This window comes from Salmo trutta, chromosome 6 (genome assembly GCF_901001165.1).
Source record: "Salmo trutta chromosome 6, fSalTru1.1, whole genome shotgun sequence".
NCBI lineage: Eukaryota > Metazoa > Chordata > Actinopteri > Salmoniformes > Salmonidae > Salmo > Salmo trutta.
Window position 1 is genome coordinate 21196928 of NC_042962.1, and position 27438 is coordinate 21224365.

Genomic DNA, 27438 nt, shown 5'->3' on the forward strand with positions numbered 1-27438 from the left:
CATTACAATCAAACTTTGCTGTACAAAAAGCTGTCTTTTGATTGTTTTCAAAATGGAGATGAAGCATAATACACTTGGCAGCCCAATCATCTGTACCACTACTTGAAAGTCAATTTCTGAACTGATTGAAAATAACACATGATTCAATTTGGAAACCCATTCTGAATGAACACTTACAATTTGTTTTCCATGTTCCCTGATATAAACATGAAAGGAATAAGCCACGTTAATAGGTTTATTGATGCTTTGTGACGCACAACAACCCAGTGAGAGCAAAACAAAAGAAATGACAGTGTTCTCCCTCATGTTCATTTCTCCAGTGTCTGGAACTCCATAGCCATCGAACTCAAGAATGAAATTAAACGTCCAGATATTATTGGAGCACTGAATACAATTTTCTGCATGACTGAATGATATAATGAACGATCCCATTTATTTTTGCCCTTTCAAATAGCTTTCGTTGGGAAAGCTGGCAGTGTGATTAGGTGACCTACTTTTCAGTCCGAATAGCAGTTTGAAGTCTCTTGGAAAAGTTTAGGAGTCAAAGGGCCAGTGACTGTGGAGCTCGCTGATTCGCTTAACATTTCTACTAATGTCTCAACTCAACAAAGCCCTGAATTCTGGAAACATCTCTCTTTCATTAACTTCATCCACTCTTCTACTCATCCTCCCTCCTCAAATCTTCTGTGTAAAGCAGATGGAGGGGTTGAAGCATAAAACGTTTCACGGTAACGAAAGAGTGTGCGGTTCTCTACTCTCAGTGACTCCTGGGGGGACACCGATAACGACGAGCAACACATCGTGCTGCTACACCGGCAGGCCAAGGTGGAGGACGGGTTCTGTTCCTCTCTGGATAGATCCAGGAGAAACCTAGAGGCCTTTCTAACCTGGGTCAATCATGATTTACAGCTACAAGGTCCATGCGCCCCTTCATGTTTATCCCATGTGTAACTCTGTGTTGTTGTTTTTTGTCGCACTGCTTTGCTTTATCTTGGCCAGGTCGCAGTTGTAAATGAGAACTTGTTCTCAACTGGCCTACCTGTTTCAATAAAGGTGAAATAAAATTGTAAAAAAATATCATACATGATTTGAAGCAGCCTCAATAAACTCACTTTCAATGACAGAGCACCTACGAAAGCACCATCTCTAGCTCTTTTATTTCTATACCAGATGGTTAACTAGGGAAGGAAAGGTGGTGGTAAAAAATAGACAAGCTACAGTACAAGCAGGTTGGTTGGACCCCTCCGGGTAATGCGTGACTAGCTCATTTTGAATGTGCAAATTAAATGTCACCAGACATCTTTCCTACTGGTCATTCTGCAACAGCTGGAAGTTGAGAGGTCATATTGCTGGCATCCTATTTGTTTACAGTCGACTTCGTTCTGAATAAGCAGAAAAAGAGAAGCGAAGGAAACTGCTGTGACTGGAGTTTTGCCATCAGTAGGATTTAGTCTGGGGGAAAAGGCCAAATGATAGTGATGATGATTTGTTCAAGTTGACCAGAGTCAGCGATATTTATACACTATTTCTGAGATGTTGTGTGAGGTGATTTTCTACCTTGTTGACAACTAATTCAACTAATTTGTGGGATAAGGGTGGCAACTGTGACCCAGTTGTCTTGAGACCAGTCGGATGAAAGGTTTAGGAAGCGGAAGGTTTGGAACTCACTTTTAAACACACCCATCACACTGCGAAAACAACAAACCAAACACTTCTCTGATATGAAAGAACAGATCCACCACCAACCTGTCTCTATTTAAACTGCGGGCGTTGCATCATTGGTTGTCATCATTAAAGAGGATGGTAATGGAGAATAACAAAAAATATACATGATTGTAAGACGGTCTGACACAAGGATAGTATTTTCTCTTTCAGCCTCCTTCGAAACAGCTCAAAGCCTCCACTGACACAGGAAGCAATACATCAACTATCTATGACAAACATCCCACACACTTTTCCCACAACTAAGAATACAACAGGTGTAGACCTTACAGTGAAATGCTTACTTACAGGCTCTAACCAACAGTGCAAAAAAAGGTATTAGGTGAACAATAGGTAAGTAAATAAATAAAACAACAGTAAAAAGACAGTGAAAAATGACAGTAGCGAAGCTACATACAGGCACCGGTTAGTCAGGCTGATTGAGGAAGTATGTACATGTAGATATGGTTAAAGTGACTGCATATATGATAAACAGAGAGTAGCAGTAGCGTAAAAGAGGGGTTGGCGGGTGGTGGGTGGTGGGACACAATGCAGATAGCCCGGTTAGCCAATGTGCGGGGGCAATGGTTGGTCGAGCCAATTGAGGTAGTATGTACATGAATGTATAGTTAAAGTGACTAAAGTAGCAGCAGCGTAAAAGAGGGGTTGGGGGGGCACACAATGCAAATAGTCCAGGTAGCCATTTGATTACCTGTTCAGGAATCTTATGGCTTGGGGGTAAAAACTGTCGAGAAGCCTTTTTGTCCTAGACTTGGCACTCCGGTACCGCTTGCCATGTGGTAGTAGAAAGAACAGTCTATGACTGGGGTGGCTGGGGTCTTTGACAATTTTTAGGGCCTTCCTCTGACACCGCCTGGTGTAGAGGTCCTGGATGGCAGGCAGCTTTGCCCCAGTGATGTACTGGGCCGTAGGCAATACCCTCTGAAGTGCCTTGCGGTCGGAGGTCGAGCAATTGCCGTACCAGGCAGTGATGCAACCAGTCAGGATGCTCTCGATGTTGCAGCTGTAGAACCTTTTGAGGATCTGAGGACCCATGCCAAATCTTTTCAGTTTCCTGAGGGGGAATAGGCTTGTTGTGCCCTCTTCACGACTGTCTTGGTGTGTTTGGACCATTCTAGTTTGTTGGTGATGTGGACACCAAGGAACTTGAAGCTCTCAATGGTCACACAAGTATGTGTGTTTTTGGTTTTACTATCCTTCGGACAAGTGGAGACATTTCGCAGGTCCCCACAAGGAAAAAGGCTATTTTAGGCTTAGGGGTTAGGGTTTCAATTAAGGTTAAGGTTAGAATTAGGGTTAGGTTTAGGGTTAAGGTGAGGGAAATAGCATTTTGAATGGGAATGAATTGTTTGGTCCCCACAAGGTTAGTTAAGCAAACGTCTATGTGAGTGAGTGCGTGCGTGTCTGTGTCTCGGCCACGTACACAGGTTTGCAGTGCATGGCCTCCAGATTGCGGGCCTGGCAAAGACTAGGGCAAATCAGTTGGTTAGTTACTACTCTGTTTCAGCTGTAATGGGCAGCCTAGCTGTTTGGAGAAGGAAGTGCTTTCTGACCCTTTGAGTGTCCATGCATACATACCAATTTGTAAAGTTGCCATGGAAATTGAAAATAAGTACTAGGAGAAAAGTCTGCCTCCAACCAATGCTGCCAAGATTGCAATCAACAGCCTTGGAAACCAAAACTATACACATTAATTTAGCCTAAATAGATGACTTGGATTTAGAGCAGCTGTGTGTGTGTGTGTTGGTTACCCAGCACACAATCTCATCAGAACCAGAAGGTTTGAATCTCACTTCTAAACACTCCCATCACACTGAGGAAGCAACAACACACCAAAAACTTTTCTGACATGAAGGAACACATCCCCCACCCTGGCTGCTATTTCCACTTCACTGCGGGCGTTGCATCATTGGCCGTCATCATTGAAGAGGACGGTCATGGAGCATAACAACAAATATACAGTGCCTTCAGAAAGAATTCACACCCTTCACCTTGTTCCACAATTTTGTTATCAAAAAAATGTTAGATAATTCGATTCTTAGTACAGACGCCTACATTCAACACAAACAAACCATTACCAAGACATTTTGCCTACAGTACATGTACAGTGCCTTTAGAATGTATTCACAACCCTTGACATGTTTTGTTGTGTTACAGCCTGAATTTAAAATGGATTAAATTGAGATTGTGTGTGACTGGCCTACACACAATACCCCATAATGTCAAAGTGGAATTATATTTTTAGAATTTTTTACAAATTCATTAAAAATGAAAAGCTGAAATGTCTGGAGTGAATAAGTATTCAACCCCTTTGTTACAGCAAGCCTGAATAAGTTCAGGAGTAAAACATTTGCTTAACAGGTCACATAATAAGTTGCATGGACTCATTCTGTGTGCAATAATAGTATTTAACATGATTTTTTAATGACTACCTCATCTCTGTACCCCACACATACAATTATCTGTAAGGTACTCAGTTGAGCAGTACATTTGAAACACATATTCAACCACAAAGACCAGGGAGGTTTTCCAATGTCTCGCAAAGGGCACCTATTGGTAGATGGGTAATAAAAAAAGCAGACATTGTATATCTCTTTGAGCATGGTTAAGTTATTAATTACACTTTGGTTGGTGTGTCAATACAACCAGTCACTACAAAGAAAAAGGCATCCTTCCTAACACAGTTGCCGGAGAGGAAGGAAACCACTCAGGGATTTCACTATGAGGCCAATGGTGACTTTAGTGTTGTGGAGTAACTACAATGTTGTTGACCCATCCTCAGTTTTCTCCAATCACAGCCATTAAACTCTGTTTTAACCTAAATGGCAGACTGAAAACGAAGCCTGTACAGAATAAAAATCTACAAAAACACACATCCTGTTTGCACTAAGGCATTAAAAGTAAAACTGCAAAAAATGTGGCAAAGAAATTTACTTTATGTCTTAAATACACATCGTTGTTTGGGGCAAATCTAACAACACATCACAGAGTACCACTTCATATTTTCAAGCATGGTGGTATCTACATCATGTTATGAGTATGCTTGTCATTGGCAAGGACTAGGGAGGTTTTAGGATGAAAATAAACTGAATAGAGCTAAGCACAGGCAACAACAAAAAAAACTGCTCCCGTTTGCTTTCCAACCGACACTGGAAGACAAATTCACCTTTCAGCAGGACAATAACCTAAACCACAAGGCCAAATAGACACTGTAGTTGTTTACCAAGACGGCATTGAATGTTCCTGAGTGGCCTAGTTACAGTTTTTACTTAAATTCGGCTTGGAAATCTATGGCAAGACTTGAAAACGGCCGTCTAGCAATGCTAAAAAAAAAAAAACGAAAAAAAAAACTTTTGTACAATCCAGGTGTGCAATGCTCTTAGAGACTTACCCAGAAAGACTCACAGCTGTAATCGCTGCCAAAGGTGATTCTAACATGTACTGATTCAGGGGTGTGAATACTTATGTAAATTCGATATTTCTGTATTTAATTTGAAATAAATTAGCAAACATTTCTAAAAACATGTTTTCACTGTCATTATGGGGGCATTTTGTGTACATGGGTGAGAGAAAAATCAATTTAATCCATTTTTAATTCAGGCTGCAACACAAAATGTGAAATAAGTCAAGGGTACCAATACAATCATCTACAATGCCTTCAGAAAGTAAAACGGTCTGACACTAGGACAGCAGTTCTCTTTCAGCCTCCTTCTAAACAGCTCACAGCCCCCACTGTGTTCTGTCACAGGAAGCAACACATCAAATATTTATAACAAACATCCCACACACTGTTCCCACAACTAAGAGACAACACTGACATCAAGTGTGTGTTTTTTGGGTGGTTTTACTGTCCTTGTAGGGGCCAGAAGTCCTCACAAGGATAGTAAAACAAGGAAATTTCAGACAAGTGGGGCCTTTTCACCGGTCCTCACAAAGAAAAAGGCTATTTTAGGCTTAGGGGTTAGGGTTACAATTAGGGTTAAGGTTAGGTTAAGGGAAAATAGGACTTTGAATGTGAATCAATTGTTTGGTCCCCATAAGGTTAGTAAATCAAACGTGCGTGTTTGTGTGTGCGCATGTGCACGTGTCTCCAGATTGTGGGCCTGCCAAAGGCTAGGGCAAACCAGTTGTCTAGGTACTGCTCTGCTTCAGCTGTCGTGGGCAGCCTAGCTGTTTGGAGGAGGAGATGCTTTCTGTACCCTTGAGTGTCTATGCATACAGGGACCTTTGAAATGTTAGGATCCTTTTTTTATGTACATTTGATTGGTGGATTGAAATAAAGTATTTAAAATGTGTGTGTGTATCCTGGTGAACACCAACATTCTGCAATGCATTATGCAGCATGAACACACACCAATTTGTAAAGTTGCCATGGGAATTGAAATGAAGTACTAGGAGAAAATAACAGTCTGTCTCCAACCCATGCTGCAGAGTTCGCAATCAGCAGCCTTGGAAACTAAAACCATACACATTCATTTAGCCTAAATACATTACTTGGATTCAGAGTGTGTGTGTGTGTGTGTGTGTGTATATCTGTTGGTTATCCAGCACACAATCTCATCAGCAGCCATTTTAATTATCTCACTGCACATGAAATGAACATAATTAGGCCTGATTAAATGACCACACACACGACACACAAGGCACTTCTGTGTTGTCTCTGTACTGCTGTGTTTTTTGTTGCTACTTGGCTACCTGCCAAACGTTTTCGCTTTTTACTCTTAATAACTGTTTTTAAGAAGTTTACCAAGGTCTTAGTTTTGTCCTCACTACATTTTTTATTCTACTTTTTCACCCCGGACGCGTTATCTGGACATAGATCTGCAGGACCTCCTCCGGCCGGAAAAAAGAACGCTAAGTTACATTATGCCCTCTCATTGCAATCGCTGTACACTTAATATACAGGAGAACTATCGCCTTATGGGGAGGATACCCGAGTTGCAAGCTCGGCTTCAGATGCAATCGTTAGGCAAGTGCAATTTAAGAGTAGGAAAGGATGATACAGCGTCTGTGCCACCAGTAAATACAGGCAGTAGTGTTAATCCCCCTGCACAGTCCCCGCAGCCAGACAATTTTCTCAAGGCTTCTGGAAAGAAATGCTTTCGGAATGCTCAACCGGAGTCGCTCATTCAGCCGATAGAAAGTTTCAACCGGTTCTCCCCACTAAGCAGTGAGTCGGAGTCAGAGCCAGAGCCTTCGCAGGTCTCTCCTCCACCTGTGAAAGAGTCTGAGCCGCTGAAGCCTCCCACCATTAGCTCTGACAAATTGAAAACCCTAGTCATTGGCAACTCCATTACTCGCAGTATTAGACTTAAAAAGGTTGATCCAGCAATCATAAATTGTTTACGAGGGGGCAAGGCTACCGACGTAATGGCTAATCTGAAGATGGTGCTGGCTGAGGCTAAAACTGGCGAGTGTAGAGAGTATAGGGATATTGGTATCCACGGTGACACCAACAATGTTAGGGTGAAAGAGTCAAAAGGTCACCAAGCGCAACATAACTTCAGCATGTAACTTATCTAGAAAGAATGGTCGGCATCGACACATTTTCTCTAGCCCCCTCCCAGTTAGGGGGAGTGATGAGCTCTACAGCAGACTCGCACAACTCAATCGCTGGTTGAAAACTGCCCCTCCCAAAAGATAGAACTTGTAGAAAACTGGCCCTCTTTCTGGGAATCCCCCACAAACAGGACAAAGCCTTGCCTGCTTAATGTTAGGACTATTTAATGTTACATCCTTCACTTCCAAGGCAGTCATAAACGAATCACTGATCATAACTTTGATGTGATTGGTCTGACTGAAACATGGCTCAAGCCTGATAAATGTACTGTGTTAAATGAGGCGCCTCTTCCTGGTTACACTAGAGACCATATCCCCCACGCATCCCATTTACAACAGCAAATTTCAATAAAATAAAAAAAATGAAACTTAATGCATTTTTGTCTTTTGAGCTTCTAGTCATGAAATCTATGCAGCCTTCTCAATCACTTTTTATAGCTACTGTTTACAGGTCTTCCCTGAATTCCTATCGGACCTTGTAGTCATGGCAGATAACATTCACATTTTTGATGACTTCAATATTCACTTGGAAAAGTCCACAGACCCACTCCAAAAAGCTTTTGGAGCCATCTGTGTCTCTCTGTCTCTGTCTGTCTGTCTCTGTCTGTCTCGCTCTCTGTCTGTCTCGCTCTCTGTCTGTCTCGCTCTCTGTCTGTCTCGCTCTCTGTCTGTCTCTCTCTCTCTCTGTCTGTCTGTCTCTCTCTCTATGTCCGTCTCTCTCTCTCTCTCTATGTCCGTCTCTCTCTCTATGTCCGTCTCTCTCTCTATGTCCATCTCTCTCTCTCTATGTCTGTCTCTCTGTCTGTCTGACTCTCTGTCTGACTCTCTGTCTGACTCTCTGTCTGTCTGTCTGTCTCTCTATCTGAAAAGTCAGCTGACATTTACTCCTGAGGTGCTGAACTGTTGCACCCTCTACAACCACTGTGATTACTATTTGACCCTGCTGGTCATCCATGAACATTTGAACATCTTGAAGAATGATCTGGCCTTAATGGCCGTGTACTTTTACAGGCTGACTTCACCGCTTGCGTCGCGTGCGCGAGCGTTGCAAAATAAATTTAGAAATCTATATCATTCAATTATTGCACCCACACTGCTCGCGCGCGCCAATGAGAGTCTGCGTTGCCAAGGGCTAAAATAGAAGTCAGTTCTATTTCTGACGCAGATCGCGCTGCAAGTCCTGCCTCTCCCATCTCCTCATTGGTTTATAGAAGCAGGTACCCACATGCCATCTCCTCATTGGTTATACCCACGTGGGTGACTGAAAGACGAACGAGGTCAGTGGCGTTAATGCAACTAATTTATGAAAGTTGCAAATCACAATATAAAGTCAAGAAAAGAAAAAGCCTGGAAGGATATACAGACAAGCGTTCATTTTTCATTTAAGCAACGTTTAATGTACTTATCAATGTTATGGATGAGCGCGTTGTTTGTTTGGTTCTGTTCCACTCTCTCCGTCTCTGTAGCTTCCGGGTATGCTGGGATAAGGACCAGAGCTACGGTAATCAGGGGGGGGGACACCATTTTGGATTGAGCTGTTGATGGGGCAGCGTTGTTTTTAATATGTCCACATAATGTATACTTTGGATGGCAGTACGGTTGTTTTTCTTCCGGATTCACTATGTAAATAAATACCCTTGCGGCTCCGCCAACTTTTTATTTGATAGAAGTTAGGACAGACAGACAGACACACAGACACACACACACCTGGGTATATTATCACCTGTAGCACTGTGAAGGCCAGTAAAGCTGTCACTGCAGATAGCTCAGTGGGGTAATTGGCACTTAGAATCGGTCTACTTCAGAGACATTCATCAGAATGAAACCTCATTGGATTTTAGAAAACTGATATTCCAATACTGACAGATCTATTTGTCTTGTTCAACATGGCAAAACAACAGGCTTACTATCAGCATATTCCACCAACAAAACAACATTGCACAAAGTTGCACATACAGGTACACATTAAGGGCTTAAGACTAAATCCATTTATAACCCAAATATCTAAGGGATAAAACTCCTAAAACAAAGCGCAAGTGTAAATTACTTTTGAAAATCAAGTGCAGTGTGATGTTGACACGTGTGTGTCTTTGTCTACTGACCTGGCGTGGATACAGGCTGCCTGGTGAAGGAGACGTTGAAGGCGGGCTCGACACTGAGGGGCAAGGGGTACATGCGCCTACGGATGAAGAAGCCCGCTCCGCAGCAGAACAGCACCCCCATCATCAGCATCAGCCTGGCGAGAGAGAGTTAGTTCAAGATCTTTTGATAAGCACAGATCCTGGATGCACTGTGACCTCCACTGATCAAAGTGTCTGAGGTCATAAGGTCATACAGTAACATCCCTAACAGACACTGCTGCTGGACCAATTGGAGCCACCGATTAGCCGTGAGGGCGGGAGCAGTGGAGGGTGAATAAACGTAAACACTATACTCACTTTTATATTTTGCACCTTTTGCAGAAAAAGCATTTTTCAATGTTACTTTTTTCACTGCGACCGGCAATGAGAGTTTGCCCACCGATTTTCATTGGGATTATAGTGTGCCAGCCAGAGATTTAAATCCCAAAACAGAAAGGGGAGGGAAGGGGACCAGCATCCCAAACAGTCCAGCAGTAATCTACTTAAAGACTGCACCAAAAGACCCTATGAATTTCTCATTTTAGCAGCTTAGTTAGGAGCCACTGTAACTTCTCAATTGAGAGAGAGGATATTGAGGCAGTGCAGATGAATTGTAAAACACGTATCACCATCAATCTCGAAGATTTAAATGACTTGTCAACGCCGCAGCCAGACAGCTGATCAGACAAAACGGCAAAGCAGGAGCGTGATTTAGCAGCGGAATTATGTCTGTGATTACACCAAGTACATCACATATACCTAAAACCTCCATCTGAAAAAGGATAAAAAGACATGATTAGGTAAAATGTGCAATTACACGTGTGTAATATACATTTGAGGAACCTGAGTAGACGGGGCACTATACATTATATCAGGAATAGTCTAAAACATCCTGCTTCCTTCCGACAGGATACCAACTCCAACTCAAGAAATAGTTCCATTAACACACACACACACAATATACAGTTGAAGTCGGAAGTTTACATACATTTTAGCCAAATACATTTAAACTCAGTTTTCACAATTCCTGACATTTAATCCAAGTAAAAATTCCCTGTCTTAGGTCAGTTAGGATCACCACTTAATTTTAAGAATGTGAAATGTCAGAATAATAGTAGAGAGAATCATTTATTTCAGCTTTAGTTTCTATCATCACATTCCCAGTGGGTCAGAAGTTTACATACACTCAATTAGTATTTGGTAGCATTGCCTTTAAATTGTTTAACTTGGTGTAACGTTTTGGGAAGCCTTCCACAAGCTTCCCACAGTAAGTTGGGTGAATTTTGGCCCATTCCTCCTGACAGAGCTGCTGGAACTGAGTCAGGTTTGTAGACATCCTTGCTCGCACACGCTTTTTTCAGTTCTGCCCACAAATTTTCTCTAGGATTGAAGTCAGGGCTTTGTGATGGCCACTCCAATACCTTGACTTTGCTGTCCTTAAGCCATTTTGCCAAAACTTGGGAAGTATGCTTGGGGTCATTATCCATTTGGAAGACCCATTTGCGACCAAGCTTTAACTTCCTGACTGATGTCTTGAGATGTTGCTTCAATATATCCACATTATTCTCCCTCATGATGCCATCTATTTTGTGAAGTGCACCAGTCCCTCCTGCAGCAAAGCACCTCCCACAACATGATGCTGCCACCCCCGTGCTTCACGGTTAGGATGGTATTCTTCGGCTTACAAGCCTCCCCCTTTTTCCTCCAAACATAACGATGGTCATTATGGCCAAACAGTTCTATGTTTGTTTCATCAGACCATGAGGACATTTCTCCAAAAGGTACGATCTTTGTCCGTATGTGCAGTTGCAAACTGTAGTCTGGCTTTTTTTGGGCGGTTTTGAGCAGCGGCTTCTTCCTTGCTGAGCGGCCTGTCAGGTTATGTCGATATAGGACTCGTTTTACTGTGGATATAGATACTTTTGTACCTGTTTCCTCCAGCATCTTCACAAAGTCCTTTGCTGTTGTTCTGGGATTGATTTGCACTTTTCGCACCAAAGTACGTTCATCTCTAGGAGACAGAACGCGTCTCCTTCTTGAGCGGTATGATGGCTGTGTGGTCCCATGGTGTTTATACTTGCGTGCTATTGCTTGTACATATGAACATGGTACCTTCAGGCATTTGGAAATTGCTCCCAAAGACTTGGGGAGGTCTACAATTTTGTTTCTGAGGTCTTGGCTGATTTCTTTTGATTTTCCCATGATGTCAAGCAGAGGCACTGAGTTTGAAGGTAGGTCTTGAAATACATCCAAAGGTACACCTCCAATTGACTCAAATGATGTCAATTAGCCTATCAGAAGCTTCTAAAGCCATGACATAATTTTCTGGAATTTTCCAAGCTGTTGAAAGGCACAGTCAACTTAGTGTACGTAAACCTCTAACCCACTGGAATTGTGATACAGTGAATTATAAGTGTCATAATCCGTCTGTAAACAATTGTTGGAAAAATTACTTGTGTCATGCACAAAGTACATGTCCAATCCGACTTGCCAAAACTATAGTTTGTGAACACTATATATATATATATATATATATATATATATATATATATATATATATACACACACACACACACACACACACACACACACACACACACACACACACACACACACACACACACACACACACACACACGTCAAAAGTTTGGACACACCTACTCATTCAAGGGTTTATCTTTACTTTTACTATTTTCTACATTGTAGAATAATAGTGAAGACATGTTTTTATTGGTGTCCTTTATTAGTGGTTTCTTCGCAGCAATCTGACCATGAAGGCCTGATTCATGCAGTCTAACTGGGAAAATGTCAAGAACTTTGAAAGTTTCCTCAAGTGCAGTCGCAAAAACCATCAAGTGCTATGATGAAACTGGCTCTCATGAGGACCGCCACAGGAAAGGAAGACCCAGAGTTACCTCTGCTGCAGAGGATAATTTCATTAAGAGTTAATTGCACCAGAAATTGCAGCCCAAATAAGTGCTTCACAGAGTTCAAGTAACAGACACATCTCAACATCAAACTGTTCAGAGGAGACTGCATGAATCAGGCCTTTATGGTCGAATTGCTGCAAAGAAACCAATAAGAATAAGAGACTTGATTGAGCCAAAAAACACGAGCAATGGACATTAGACCGGTGGAAATCTCTCCTTTGTTCTGCTGAGTCCAAATTTGAGATTTCTGGTTCCAAAAGTGGTGTCTTTGTGAGACGCAGAGTAGGTGAACGGATGATCTCCGCATGTGTGGTTCCCACCATGAAGCATGAAGGAGGAGGTGTGATGGTATTGGGGTGCATTGCTGGTGACATTGTTGGGTTATTTAATTAGAATTCAAGGCACACTTAACCAGCATTTGTACCACAGCATTCTTCAGCGATATGCCATTCCATATGGTTTGCGCTTAGTGGGACATTCATTTGTTTTTCAATAGGTCAATGACCCAAAACATACCTCCAGGCTGAGTAAGGGCTATTTGACCAAGAAGGAGTGTGATGGAGTGCTGCATCAGATGACCTGGCCTCCACAATCACCCGACCTCAACCCAATTGAGATGGTTTGGGATGAGTTGGAGCCAACAAGTGCTCAGCATATGTGGGAACTCCTTCAAGACTGTTAGAAAAGCATTCCTCATGAAGCTGGTTGAAAGAATGCCAAGAGTGTGCAAAGCTATCATCAAGGCAAAGGGTGGCTTCTTTGAAGAATCTAAAATATATTTTGATTTGTTTAACACTCCTTTGGTTACTACATGATTCCGTATGTGTTATTTCATAGTTTTGAGGTCTTCACTATTATTCTACAATGTAGAAAACAGTAAAAATAAAGAAAACCCCTTCAAAGCTTATCCTGACCCGACCATCCTCCTCTCGCTCTTGCTGGCTTTTGCAGATTCTGCCATTACTCTCCTGAAGTTGCCGGTATAGGCTACACGAGGAGTCGGCAACCTTTCGAGTGTGGAATGCCAATTTATCTTACAATTTATACCGATCTGCGTGCCAGTTATGGTTTTCATATGCACATTTTCGTGGCACAGTTTCATTTAATTTATAATAATGTCTTCATATCTCAAATTAATTGTCATGTGGTTAATCAAAATTCTATCCAAATCTAAATGAAAATGAAACAAACCTAAAAAGTAACTTTTATTGCCATTGTCAACTCCGTAAAAATAGCCTACATAAAGCCAACAAATAAAAACAATGCAGCCTGCAGGTAGAAAATATCCTGATTAAAATAAATATCCTAGAAATCACATTGGCTACGCATGGCCTGTCTGCAACGAACATGAATCAACTCCAGCTAGAAAACCTGCAGCATTGAATAGAATATTCTGGGCCCTCAGAGTTTCCAGGGCTTGTGAGCTCAAGACAGACACAGCTGTAGGCTATTTGCACAAGGGATAAGAGGACATCAGGTAGGCCTATTTTATGACGTTTCCACTGGATCAGAGCATGACATTTTCCCCTATCATGCTGAATGGTTATCAGAAGGGAGAGAGCTGGAAAGATTTTCAAATACATTGAGGAACTATTGTCATTCTCAATGGATGTAAAAACAGTTTGTCAAAACTGTAACTAAGCCAATCAGGAACATCCAATGTCCTCTTGGTATGCAACTCCAGTGTAGATTTGGCCCTGTGTTTTAGGTTATTGTCCTGCTGAATGGTGAATTCGTCTCCCAGTGTCTGTTGGAAAGCAGACTGAAACAGCTTCTCATCTAGGTTTTTGCCTATGCATAGCTCTATTCCCTTTTTTCCCCCTAAAAAACTCCCTAGTCCTTGCTGATGACAAACATACCCATAACATGATGCAGCCACCACCATGCTTGAAAAAAAAGAGTGTTATTCAGTGATGTGTTGGATTTGCCCTAAACATAACGTTTTTGTTTCAGGACAAAGCTAAATACATTTTTAGCAGTTTTACTCTAGTACCGTATTTTTAACAGGATGCATGTTTTTTTTAAATATTTTTTCTTCTGTATAGGCTTCCTTCTTTTCACTCTGTCATTTAGGTTAGTGTTGTGGAGTAACGACAATGTTGATTCATCCTGTAACTGTTCCATCATCTCCTATTACAGCCATTAAACTCTGTAAATGTTTTAAAAAGTCACCACTGGCCTCATGGTAAAATCCCTGAGCAGTTTCCTTCCTCTCCGGCAACTTAGTTAGAAAGGACGCCTTTATCTTTGTAGTGACTGGGTGTATTGATACACCATTCAAAGTGTAATTAATAACTTCACCATGCTCAAAGGGATATTCAATGTCTGCATTAGGTGCCCTTCTTTGCTAGACATTGGGAAACCTTCCTGGTCTTTGTGGTTGAATCGGTGTTTGAAATTCAGTGCTCGACTTAGGGACCTTACAGATCATTGTATGCGTGGGGTACAAAGATGAGGTAGTCATTTAAAAAAATCATGTTAAACACAGTGTGAGGCCATGCAACTTATGTGACTTGAAAGGATCTAACCCTTTTTTTAAATTTTTGCCTAAAATGACATACCCAAATCTAACTGCCTGTAGCAAGGATATGCATATTCTTGATACCATTTGAAAGGAAACACTTTGAAGTTAGATCTGGTAAAGTATAATACAAACAAAAAAGCATGTGTTTTCAAATGTTTTTTTTTTCTCTGTCATCTTTGAAATGCAAGAGAAAGGCCATAATACAATAGTGCAGTTTAGGCACAATTTAGATTTTGGCCACTAGATGGCAGCAGTGTGTGCAAAGTTTCAGATTGATCCAGTGAAACATACCCATACTGTACAATATTTTGTATCAAGTCTGCCCAAATGTGCCAAACTGGTCAATTGATACATAACTATAGGAGAACATACAAAGATTATATGGTAATACAATTTAAGAATGTCATACACGATGGATCATTAGCTTATACACTAACTTTCACACATCTACTGTAGATGGCCGCGTGGGGTGGGTGTGGAGCCATAGACAGCAGGGGTTCAAACTCAGTTCCTACATTTGAATATAAAAATTGATTTTATCAAACAAAACTATGCTGCATTTTTATCTCTAGGACCCTCAGGATAACAAATCAGAGCAAGATTACTGAATGTAAGTACATTATTTACCTTCAGATGTGAATGTATCAAACCTGGTGCTGTGATAATTGTTTTGTTGTTTCACTGCAATAGCTACTGCAAATTGAACAGTGCAGTTAGATTAACAATAATTTAAGCTTTCTGCCCAAATAAGACATGTCTATGTCCTGGGAAATGTTCTTGTTACTTACAATGTCATGCTAATCACATTAGCCCACGTTAGCTCAACCGTCCCGGTATAGGGACACCGATCACATAGAGATTAAGCACATTTTTTATCCTGAACTTATTTAGTCTTGCCATAAGAAAGTGGTTGAAATTGAATACTTATTGAGTCAAGACATTTTAGCTTAAAATGTATTAATTGTGTGTCGGCCGGTGACCCAAAATCTCAATTGAATCAATTTTAAACTCAGGCTGTAACACAACAAAAAAACATCAACGGGTATGAATACTTTCTGAAGGCAAACATTGTTTACAAATATTGGAGTGAAACAAGCTTATATATTTTGGGTTCTGATGGGGTATGACAGTTGAACTAAGCTCATGAGGCATTTATAAGTTACATTTAATTAATTCAGGGTACATTTAGTTATTTCAGAAGTCCAAAAATGGATAAAGCACCTGCAGATTGCCCCTTTAAACGCAATACTGCACTATATGTTTCAATAAAACCATGCGTTTCTTAATGGTGCTTACAGTTATTCTGAATGGAAATCGTGTCTCAGCACAACAAGGGGGCTCTATATGAGCCACAATCAGTGGTTTGCTGTGAGTTCATTTGAAGGAAGGGAATCTGAAGCATCAGCATAATCAAGAAGTATATACTGCATGTACTTCCTGGAAGCAATAGAATCACACTGTGCTGAGCTTTCACAATACACCGGATTGAACCAAATCCACTCAGTTTGTTCGGTATTGATTACCTTTAGAGTTCTAGTTGTAGCAAGTCATGTCCCAATGAGCACAGCAAAACTCACAGCTTAGGCCTAATTGTTTAATTCGTCACATTGAAGCACAAACAAGAAACCCCAACCCAAGAGATTTTTGTTCATCAAAATATGAATACTTTTAGGTCTTACAAAGAGCCATCTACAGAAATAACAATCTATATATGTCTCTGAAATGATCATTTCCAGTCATGGCACAGTGCACGTCTTTTGATGCAATCATGTTGTTAAATTAGGCGGCCGTTGCACCTAGTTTGTTTGGAGCTTAAATTTGGTTCGTTTGGACAGGTGTGAACACTTTATCCACACTCAGGTGTGCGCCAAACATGCACCATGGTTCGCGCAAAAAAAGGTTGGTGGTGCAGTTCGCTGCAGGGGAAAACGTAGTCTGGACCAAACTAAGGAAAAGAACCAAAGGCGCACAGTATTATTGGTCGTTTGACTGAGTATTTTATGAAATGCAGCACACAGTAACATAACTTGATATCTGAAGCAGATAAGGGTCTCCTCTATTCACTGCACATAGCAGTTATTACAGCTGCTATTGCTAAAGTAATATGAAGATTGGGACACAAGTAATGCTCGCCTCCGGATCAAATATGGATTTAATGTGAGCATTTTTGTCCAATAAATAAATTACTCGCATTAAAATACGTGGTATTGTTTAGGCATTTAATTTGTTTGACATTTGACAACGTGAAGCCAACCAGACCAAATGAAAAAAATACAACGTGACAAATAATCAAACTCTGATTTGAACTACTGTATAGCAAACAAACTTGTGTGAAAACACCCTTATATACAAAGTTGTTCAGTTAAAGCATATTTTAATTTTCCAAATAAAAATGAGAAAATATTGTTGCCTGAGGAGAGTGATGCTCTCCCGATCAATGATTAACATTTAAAATAGATTGTACAACAAAAACAATCATGTGTGTGGGTGTATGAGGACTGATACCTCAGACAAAGTTCCGGCTCACTTCAAGATGTAATAAAGCATTTTGAAAGGAGCATTATGGCTGCGTTTAGACAAGCAGCCCAATTCTGATCTTTTTTTCACTAATTGGTATTTTGACCGATCAGATCAGCTCTGAAAAAGAATTGATGTAATTCGTCAAAAGACCAATTAGTGAAAAAAAGATCAGAATTGGGCTGGCTGTCTAAACGCTGCCTTGGTGTCACTTGTGCTCATTGGAAAGATGGGTTTTATTATCAATGGTTAATATTTCACGAATTCACTGGAAAATAGATTGACGAACAAGGAAGTCAGATTACCTAGGAGTGGCAGGGTGTGTATGAAGACGGGAAAGCAAACAGCTGGTAAATGTTCTGGCTCGCTTCCACAGTTGATTGAAATGCAATCCGGGATTCAAACAATAACCATTCACTTTTCTTTAGAGATGTAATGACTCTAATAGGCTTATTCATAGACAGACCTGCGGTTGCAAGGACTGACCATCCTTGATAAAAATGAGTTTTAACCACCATGCTTTGAAGCTATGCAATGTTAGTTACAATTATATTGGCGTTTTGGAGTAAGAGTGTTAAACAAAAGCATTTATAAGTTATATTCCTCAAGCATAAATAGCTATAAACCATTCATTTAAAATTAATAAAATGTATGTATTCATCTCAGATTAACCATATGAGTATGACAGGAACAGTGTGCACTGTTATGATACAGATGTACATTTAGGCTGGGTGTCATGTCAGCTTATCAGTGTAAATAATACAACAAGGAAACTCTGGAATTAAATTCAGATAACGTAATCTTAATGATGTCTAGACTGGACTCAAAAGTGACTTCATTGGAACTGAGTTTTTTTCCTAACCTAAATAACAAACCAATAAAATAGCAAATCATTAATCCAACAATATACTATAAAAGCTGTGGAGTTATTGCGGAGAGTCAACCCCATCTTGACAAGAAGCTGAGAGGAATGAAGACTTCCGTTGTAAAGGTGAGTGATGCAGAGTGCTGTTCAAGAGGAAGTTCTTTCCATCTAAACATGTCTATTTTACATTACAAAAATATGTTTCAAACTTCCATCAATATGGATTGATGTCAGGTCTAATTCTTTGTGAGTATTATCTGCATCCTCTTTATCCTTCAGATGATACTGACAGCTTTTGTAGCCTGTGCCTTTCTGCTGCAATGTTCTCTTGGTATGGAACCCCCAGAGCTGATGAACATGCAGCTTTCACACCATGTCACTCAGACCATTGTGACCGCAGTGGACGGTGAGTGATGTGTTCTGTCTATGTATGGTGCATTTGGCTATTCATAGCTGCATAGTTTCAGATTTTGTATTTTTGGTTTTGAATAATGGTTTTCAACTTTCAATTGATAACTACCAAAGTGATTGCTAATACTATGGTTGCAAAGGGAGGGTATATTACTGGAATAAAAAGAAAAAATTCTCCACAATTTCGTTGTATCCAATTGGTAGTTACAGTCTTGTCTCATCGCTGCAACTCCCGTATGGACTCGGGAGAGGCGAAGGTCGAGAGCCATGCGTCCCCCAAAACACAACCCAATGCTTCTTGACACAATGCCAACTTAATCTGGAAGTCAGCCGCACCAATGTGTCGGAGGAAACACTGTACACCTGGCGACCATGTCAGCGTGCACTGCACCCAGCCTGCCACAGGAGTTGCTAGCGCACATTGGGACAAGGACATCCCTGCCAGACAAACCCGGAGAATGCTGGGCCAATTGTGCGCCCCCCCATGGATCTCCTGGTCGTGGCCGGCTGCGACAGAGCCTGGACTCAAACCCAGAATCTCTAGAGGCACAGCTAGCACAGCGATACAGTGCCTTAGACCACTGCACCACTCGGGAAGCCCCTACTGGAAACTTTAAGTTTACCAGAATCTTGGTCACTTTCATGTTTTTCAGGGAATTTTATCAGATGACATCTAGTGGCCTTTTTGGGTACTTCAGATTATCGCTGGTGGTCTATCCACTAGAAACTCATGGACATTATGGACAGATAAAAAAAATGAATACTATATAAACACTGAATAAAAGTTACAGTTCCTATAAGGAAATCAGTCAATTGAACTAAATTCATTAGGCCCTAATCTATGGATTTCACATGACTGGGAATACAGATATGCATCTGTTGGTCAGAGATATCTTAAAAAATATGTGCTTCACAATGGGCCTCAGGATCTCTGTGCATTCAATTTGCCATCGACAAAATGCAACTGTGTTCATTGACCATAGCTTATGCCTGCCCATACCATAACCCCACCATGGGTCACACTGTTCACAACGTTGACATCAGCAAACCCCTCGCCCATACAGCGCCATACACGTAGTCTGTGGTTGAGATCGGTTGGACATACTGCCAAAGTCTGGCATTATGGTAGAGAAATTAACATGAAATGATTTGTCAACAGCTCTGGTGGACATTCCTGCAGTCGGCATGCCAATTGTATGTTCCCTGTACCACAGTATTAGTCATAATACCAATAAAACCTAGCGGTCAAACACGGAAATGTTTCCAATCGTTTTTTAACCATTCATTTTTCCATAGGGGATTTTAGAACCACTTCATATAAGGGCTGTGTTTCGTGTAGGCTTACCGTGGCGAGACATTTTGATAACCATGTAAATCTGTCTCGGACAAGGTGATTTTTATCAATATAATCACCTGTATTTACCCCCCCCCCCCCAAAAAAAAATGAAATGCTAATTACCTGCTAATGTGGCTATCACAAAGCAATATAAATGCCATAATGATTTGGATGAGATTGACGAAGCGAGGCAAAGGTAAGAATCTATGGATTAACTATCTAATGTTAGCTGAACGTAGTAATTAATAAATTGGCAAAATATCTTTAAAATTGACAATTCTGTGAAAAAACTGTCTTGTGCAAGTTTTAAATGTACACAATACCTGTTACTAAAGGTGTCAGCTAGAGATGATGTGCAGGAGCTAGCAGGGATTTGTAGTTTTCCATGATGTTTACTTTGATGCTAATTAGCATTTTCAAATCTGAGTGTAAATAGAGCCAAATATATTGATAAAAGTGTCCTTATCTGAGAGAGATTTAAATGGTTATCAAAACGTCACGTCAGGGTAAGAATACACGAAACACAGCCCATATTTTATGTGTTTCTAAAATTTATGGGAAAAATGAATGATGGAAAAATGATTGTAACCATTTCCCTGTTTGACCGCTAGGTTTTATGGGTATTATGAGACCTCCACTGTGGGGCTCTATGGGAAAATATGTGTGATGTTTCCTTAGCTTTAAAAGGGGAAATCTATGATTGGTACATACATTTCTGCACTTTTAAATTAATGATATACAGTACCAGTCAAATGTTTGGAAACATCTACTCATTCAAGGGTTTTTCCTTTATTTTTCCTATTTTCTACATTGTAGAATAATAGTGAAGACATCAAAACTATGAAATAACACATATGGAATCATGTAGTAACCAAAAAAGTGTTAAAAAAATCGAAATATATTTTATATTTGAGATTCTTCAAAGTAGCTAGCTTCACGAGGTAGTCACCTGGAAGGACTCTTTAAAGGGATAGTTCAGTTTGTTTGGTCAAGCTTATTTTTGAATTCCCTCTGGTATTTTTTTCTGCTGAATAATTTTTATATACATTTTCTGGTTTAGAAATGTCCAGAATAATCTTGCTAGCATTTTTGGAAAATGTAGCAATGCTAGTGGTAACACATTGTATCAATTAGCAGTGCATTCAAAAGGATTGGGAAAGCGCGAAGAACATAGAGCTCTTTCCCCATTCTTCTGAATGCACCATTAATGAATACAAGAGGCTTTCGTATTCTTCAAGAATCAACGCTAAATAATCAACAAACCTTTCTCCACAGAAGCCCAGCCAGAAACTCAAGCAAAAGCCTCTTTCAAGCTGCGGAGCTTGATCCGGCCCAATTTCGGAGAAAACAAATATCTGAAGTGGGTCAGATGGACCGGGTCCCTGCCAAGCTGGACAGTGAGCATCTATAACCAGGCAGCAAAACGCCTCGACTATATCTGCGTCCCCCTCGAGGGCTGTAACTGGTCCACTGGTCATTATAGTCCCTCCAAAGGACCATACTGCTATAACCCCTGCAATGGGAAGGAGGACCGACGCACCCAGTTTGATCTGCTAGTTAACGAGCAGAACCTTGAGCTTTTGCAATGGAGAGCATTCTCAAGGTCTATTCCAACAAACTCAATCGCACCCCATGCCAAGAACAAAGCCTATTCTGCAAAAAATCATTATGGAATAGGATCCGTTTACAAAAACATTTTCTTTCTTCCTTTGAATGGCAAAGAGTTAAAATACAAAAGGGACTTTGATTTGCTAACACTGAAAAGGCAGAGATACACACAGAGAATCTTCAACGTAGAGTACCATGTCGATCAACTGGCCACACTCTCCCAAACACCGGTGGCGCTGGGAGAGTACAGTGCCACCAACAACAACTGCCACTCAGTGAAGCAGACGGTGCGGCTAGAGGAGAGGACAGAGAGACAGAGCACCTGGCAGACCAGCGTCTCCTCCTCCCTGACCATATCCACCTCCATAACAGTAGGGATACCACTAATCTCTGCTACAGTTAATGTCGGCGTCACATCTGAGAAAACCCACACCAACGGCAACTCTGTGACTGAAACCGTCAGCCACTCAATGAGTGTAGAGGTGGCTGTCCCAGCCAACCATCACTGCACGGTGAAAATGGCAGGAAAAAAGTATAAGATTGATATCCCGTTCACCGCACAACTGTCTAAAGAGTACACTGACGGCACTGTCCATACCACCACAGTGACGGGCTTATACCGAGGTCTACAGGTGGGGGAGATTGACGCAGTGGCAGAACGCTGTCAGCCTAATCCCAATCGCCAGCCCTGTGCTGCCTAGGTAGCTGGCAGTTGACAGGCCACTGTAACATATGCAGAGAAGCCTGTGTCTATCAAGAATGTGTGTGGCAATCTTTGTGTTTTGATCTACCAACTGACAGACCATACTGTCCTCAATCAATGTATGTGTTCTTGATTAGATTGAGGATATCTTTAATATTCATTTCTTTCTCCATTCATGTGATTACAGAACACAAAGATGTTTATACAATATAGCTATATTGTACGCTCCAAAAAAGGGAATTATACTGTATTGGTTTATATTAATAAAATTGCTCAGAGAAAGAGCCTGTTTAACAGATCATTTTTTTCTTTTCAAAAAGATAAGTCAATTATTGGCACCCTTATTTTCAATACTTTGTACCCCCTCCCCTTGCAAGGAAAATAGCAATGAGCCTTTTCCTATAATGTTTTATGAGATTGGAGAACACATTGGGAGGGATCTTAGACCATTGCTCCATACAGAACCTTTCCAGATCTTTGATATCCTTCAGTCTGCACTTGACTGCCCTCTTCAATTCGATGGGATTTAAGTCCGGAGACTGAATGTTGATTATATGGTAAATTAACCATATATTTGTGGATTTTGATGTGTGCTTGGGGTCATTGTCTTGCTGAAAGATGGACTTATGGCCAAGTTATGCTATTGACTTAAAGGGCAGTGCAGTTAAAAACAATATTTTCACACTACGAGGTCAAAATAACACTATGAAATTGAGAAAATGATAATGCCCTTTTAAACGTAAGAGCTATTTGAAAAAAATAAATCAGGTTGGATGGAGTTTTTGGCCCACAGCAAGGGCCCCAGGACCAGTGGAAGCAAAATAGATCCATAACATCAAAGATCCTCCACCATATTTTACAGTAGGTATGAGGTACCTTTCTGCATATGCATCTTTCTTTCAATGCCAAACCCACCACTGTGTGGCCAAAGACCTCTTTTTGTTTAATATGTCCATAACACCTGGTTCATATCCAAGTGCCACTACTGTTTAGCAAGCACCAGGCATTTACATTTGGTGGTTGCTCTCAATAAAAGGCTTTTTTTCTGTCAACCCTTCCAAAGAGCCTATTGTAAGAGACTTGGTAACCAAGATGCGACCAAGTTCTGTAATTTTTCTTTGCCTCCAGAACCAACTTCCTCACCGTGCGTGTGGACAAGATACACGTGTCCTCTAACACGCAAGTTTAGCACTGTTACAGTGGTTTTAAAGTTCTTCCTTATTGACCTAATAGAGGTACATTTAGTTATTTTAGCTATTGTTTTATGCCCATTGCCTGATTTACTAAGGCTGACAACCATTTTTCTTTTAGTTTGTGAGTTCTTTGCCTTTCCCCATGGTGATGGATGACAAATGGATTTTACATGTGTCTTACGTGTCTCTTTATACCCTAGTGAAACTATGGAAGGCTACTATACAGTTCCTTAAGCTGAGATGCTTTCAAAATGTCACGATTCCCACCGAAGGTGGCGCCCCCTCCTGCTCGGGTGGCGCTCGGCGCTCGGCGGTCGTCGTCACCGGCCTACTAGCTGCCACGGATTCCCTTTTTGTTTTCCCCCCTTTTGTGATTGTTTGCACCTGTTCGTAGTGGGGGTGATTAGCGGGGCTATAATTATTAGCTGGCCCGCCTTCTCTTTGTGCGGGATTGTTTATTCTGTTGTTGCTTGTGTTTGCGCTTGTACGTTGGTTTTGCGCCGACTGTGTTTTCCCCTGTGTTTGGGGCACTTTGTTTTGTGTGCGCGCTTATCGCTGTTTGGGGTGGCTTGTGTTTGTTCACCTCTTGGCCCATTAAAAGCCACTACCCTGTACTCGCTGCTTCCTGCGTTTGATTCCTCACCCACGACGCCCGAGCATTACACAAAAAAGTAGAACGTTAATACATTTTGTTTGATTTTATGTATACGAATCTTTAGGGGTGCCAATCATTTTGATACATCTTCATAAGAAAACATTTTGAACAATTGTATTAGTTTAAAATATAATTTAAAAAATTGTTTTGCATAGCTCAGTATTTGTATGTATTTTTTGCTTACCCTTATCAAGGGTGTCAATAATGTTGGCGGTGACGATCTCTATTGTGAATACTGTAAATTGTGAATGAATCACCAGTTTTTAAATTATTATACAAAAATATATTAAACCATTTTAATATTGACAAAACATGTGATGTGAATTATACCAAATAATTTGTGCAGTGCCACATTTAATATCCTACTCATTTCGCCATTTCTGTTTTAATGTAAATATACAAACATTGACATACAGTTGAAGTCGGAAATCTACTTACACCTTAGCCAAATACATTTAAACTCAGTTTTTCACAATTCCGGACATTTAATCCTAGTAAAGATTCCCTGTCTTAGGTCAGTTAGGATCACAATTTTATTTTAAGAATGTGAAATGTCAGAATAATAGTAGAGAGAATCATTTATTTCAGCTTTAGTTTCTATCATCACATTCCCAGTGGGTCAGAAGTTTACATACACTCAATTAGTATTTGGCAGCATTGCCTTTAAATTGTTTAACTTGGGTCAAACGTTTCGGGTAGCCTTCCACAAGCTTCCCACAATAAGTTGGGTGAATTTTGGCCCATTCCTCCTGACAGAGCTGGTGTACCTGAGTCAGGTTTGTATGCCTCCTTGCTCGCACACGCTTTTTCAGTTCTGCCCACACATTTTCTATAGGATTGAGGTCAGAGCTTTGTGATGGCCACTCCAATACCTTGACTTTGTTGTCCTTAAGCCATTTTGCCACAACTTTGGAAGTATGCTTGAGGTCATTATATATTTGGAAGACCTATTTGCGACCAAGCTTTAACTTCCTGACCAGAGGAAGAAAGTACGATCTTTATCCCCATGTGCAGTTGCAAACTGTAGTCTGGCTTTTTTATGGCGGTTTTTGAGCAGTGGCTTCTTCCTTGCTGAGCGGCCTTTCGATATAGGACTTGTTTTACTGTGGATATAGATACTTTTGTACCTGTTTCCTCCAGCATCTGTTTCCTCCAGGATTGATTTGCACTTTTCGCACCAAAGTACGTTCATCTCTAGGAGACAGAACGCGTCTCCTTCCTGAGCAGTATGACGGCTACGTGGTCCCATGGTGTTTATACTTGCGTATTATTGTATGTACAAATGAACGTGGTACCTTCAGGCATTTGGAAATTGCTCCCAAGGATGAATTGAATTGTGAAGGTCTACAATTTTTTTTCAGATGTCTTGGCTGATTTCTTTTGATTTTCCCATGATGTCAAGCAAAGAGGCACTGAGTTTGAAGGTAGGTCTTGCAATACAGAAGTTTTGAGAATGACACAAATATTAATTTTCACAAAGTCTGCTGCCTCAATTTGTATGATGGCAATTTGCATATACTCCAGAATGTTATGAAGAGTGATCAAATGAATTGCAATTAATTGAATTCCAAAAAAACATTTCCACTGCATTTCAGCCCTGCCACAAAAGGACCAGCTGACATCATGTCAGTGATTCTCTTGTTAACACAGGTGTGAGTGTTGACGAGAACAAGGCTGGAGATCACTCTGTCATGCTGATTGAGTTCGAATAACAGACTGGAAGCTTCAAAAGCAGGGTGGTGCTTGGAATCATTGTTCTTCCTCTGTCAGCCATGGTTACCTGCAAGGAAACACGTGCCGTCATCATTGCTTTGCACAAAAAGGGCTTCACAGGCAAGGATATTGCTACCAGTAATATTGCACCTAAAGTGCCCAAGAAAGTCCAGCAAGCGCCAGGACCGTCTCCTAAAGTTGATTCAGCTGCGGGATAGGGGCACCACCAGTACAGAGCTTGCTCAGGAATGGCAGCAGGCAGGTGTGAGTGCATCTGCACGCACAGTGAGGCAAAGACTTTTGGAAGATGGCCTGGTGTCAAGAAGGGCAGCAAAGAAGCCGCTTCTCTCCAGGAAAAACATCAGGGACAGACTGATATTCTGCAAAAGGTACAGGGATTGGACTGCTGATGATGAATCCCCTTTCTGATTTTTTGGGGCCTCCGGAAAAAGCTTGTCTGGAGAAGACAAGGTGAGCGCTACCATCAGTCCTGTGTCATGCCAACAGTAAAGCATCCTGAGACCATTCATGTGTGGGGTTGCTTCTCAGCCAAGGGAGTGGGCTCACTCACAATTTTGCCTAAGAACACAGCCCTGAATAAAGAATGGTACCAACACATCCTCTGAGAGCAACTTCTCCCAACCATCCAGGAACAGTTTGGTAACGAACAATGCCTTTTCCAGCATGATGGAGCACCTTGCCGTTAAGGCAAAAGTGATAACTAAGTGGCTCGGGGAACAAAACATCGATATTTTGGGTCCATGGCCAGGAAACTCCCCAGACCTTAATCCCATTGAGAACTTGTGGTCAATCCTCAAGAGGCGGGTGGACAAACAAAAACCCACAAATTCTGACAAACTCCAAGCATTGATTATCCAAGAATGGGCTGCCATCAGTCAGGATGTGGCCCAGAAGTTAATTGACAGCATGCCAGGGCGGATTGCAGAGGTCTTGAAAAGGAAGGGTCAACACTGCAAATATTGACTCTTTGTATCAACTTCATGTAATTGTCAATAAAAGCCTTTGACACGTATGAAATGCTTGTAATTATATTTCAGTATTCCATAGTAACATCTGACAAAAATATCTAAAGACACTGAAGCAGCAAACTTTGTGGAAATTAATATTTGTGTCATTCTCAAAACTTTTGGCCATGACTGTACATCTACAGGTACACCTCCAATTGACTCAAATAATGTCAATTAGCCTATCAGAAGCTTCTAAAGCTATGACATCATTTTCTGGAATTTTCCGAACTGTTTAAAGGCACAGTCAACTTGGTGTATGTAAAATTCTGACCCACTGGAATTGTGATACAGTGAATTATAAGTGAAATGATCTGTCTGTAAATTACTTGTGTCATGCACAAAGTAGATGTTCTAACCGATTTGCCAAAACTATAGTTTGTTAACAAGAAATTTGTGGAGTGGTTGAAAAACGAGTTTTAATGACTCCAACCTAAGTGTATGTAAACTTCCGACTTCAACTGTATATATGAATGCTAGAGAGACATCCCTGCCAGTGTACTGTCATTAGTGACATTCGTCAGGAGTGAAGTGTAACAAGTAACCCCTGTTCACTT

General features: G+C 40.9%; 2 protein-coding genes across 2 annotated transcripts in view; one reads left to right on the forward strand and one right to left on the reverse strand.

Moving 5' to 3' along the window:
- The window catches only part of LOC115195642 (vesicular, overexpressed in cancer, prosurvival protein 1), a 92289-nt gene that overhangs the window by 2840 nt on the left and 62011 nt on the right, over window positions 1–27438 (reverse strand). The window contains exon 4 of the mRNA XM_029755720.1: window positions 9384–9517. Coding sequence (XP_029611580.1) covers window positions 9384–9517 — 134 coding nt within the window. The remainder of the gene's footprint in view (window positions 1–9383; window positions 9518–27438) is intronic.
- On the forward strand, window positions 18254–24415 carry LOC115195641 (natterin-3). The gene is made up of 3 exons (XM_029755719.1): window positions 18254–18363; window positions 18517–18643; window positions 21260–24415. The coding sequence occupies exons 1-3, from the start codon at window positions 18343–18345 to the stop codon at window positions 22291–22293; spliced, it is 1182 nt and encodes a 393-aa protein (XP_029611579.1). The 5' UTR covers window positions 18254–18342; the 3' UTR covers window positions 22294–24415.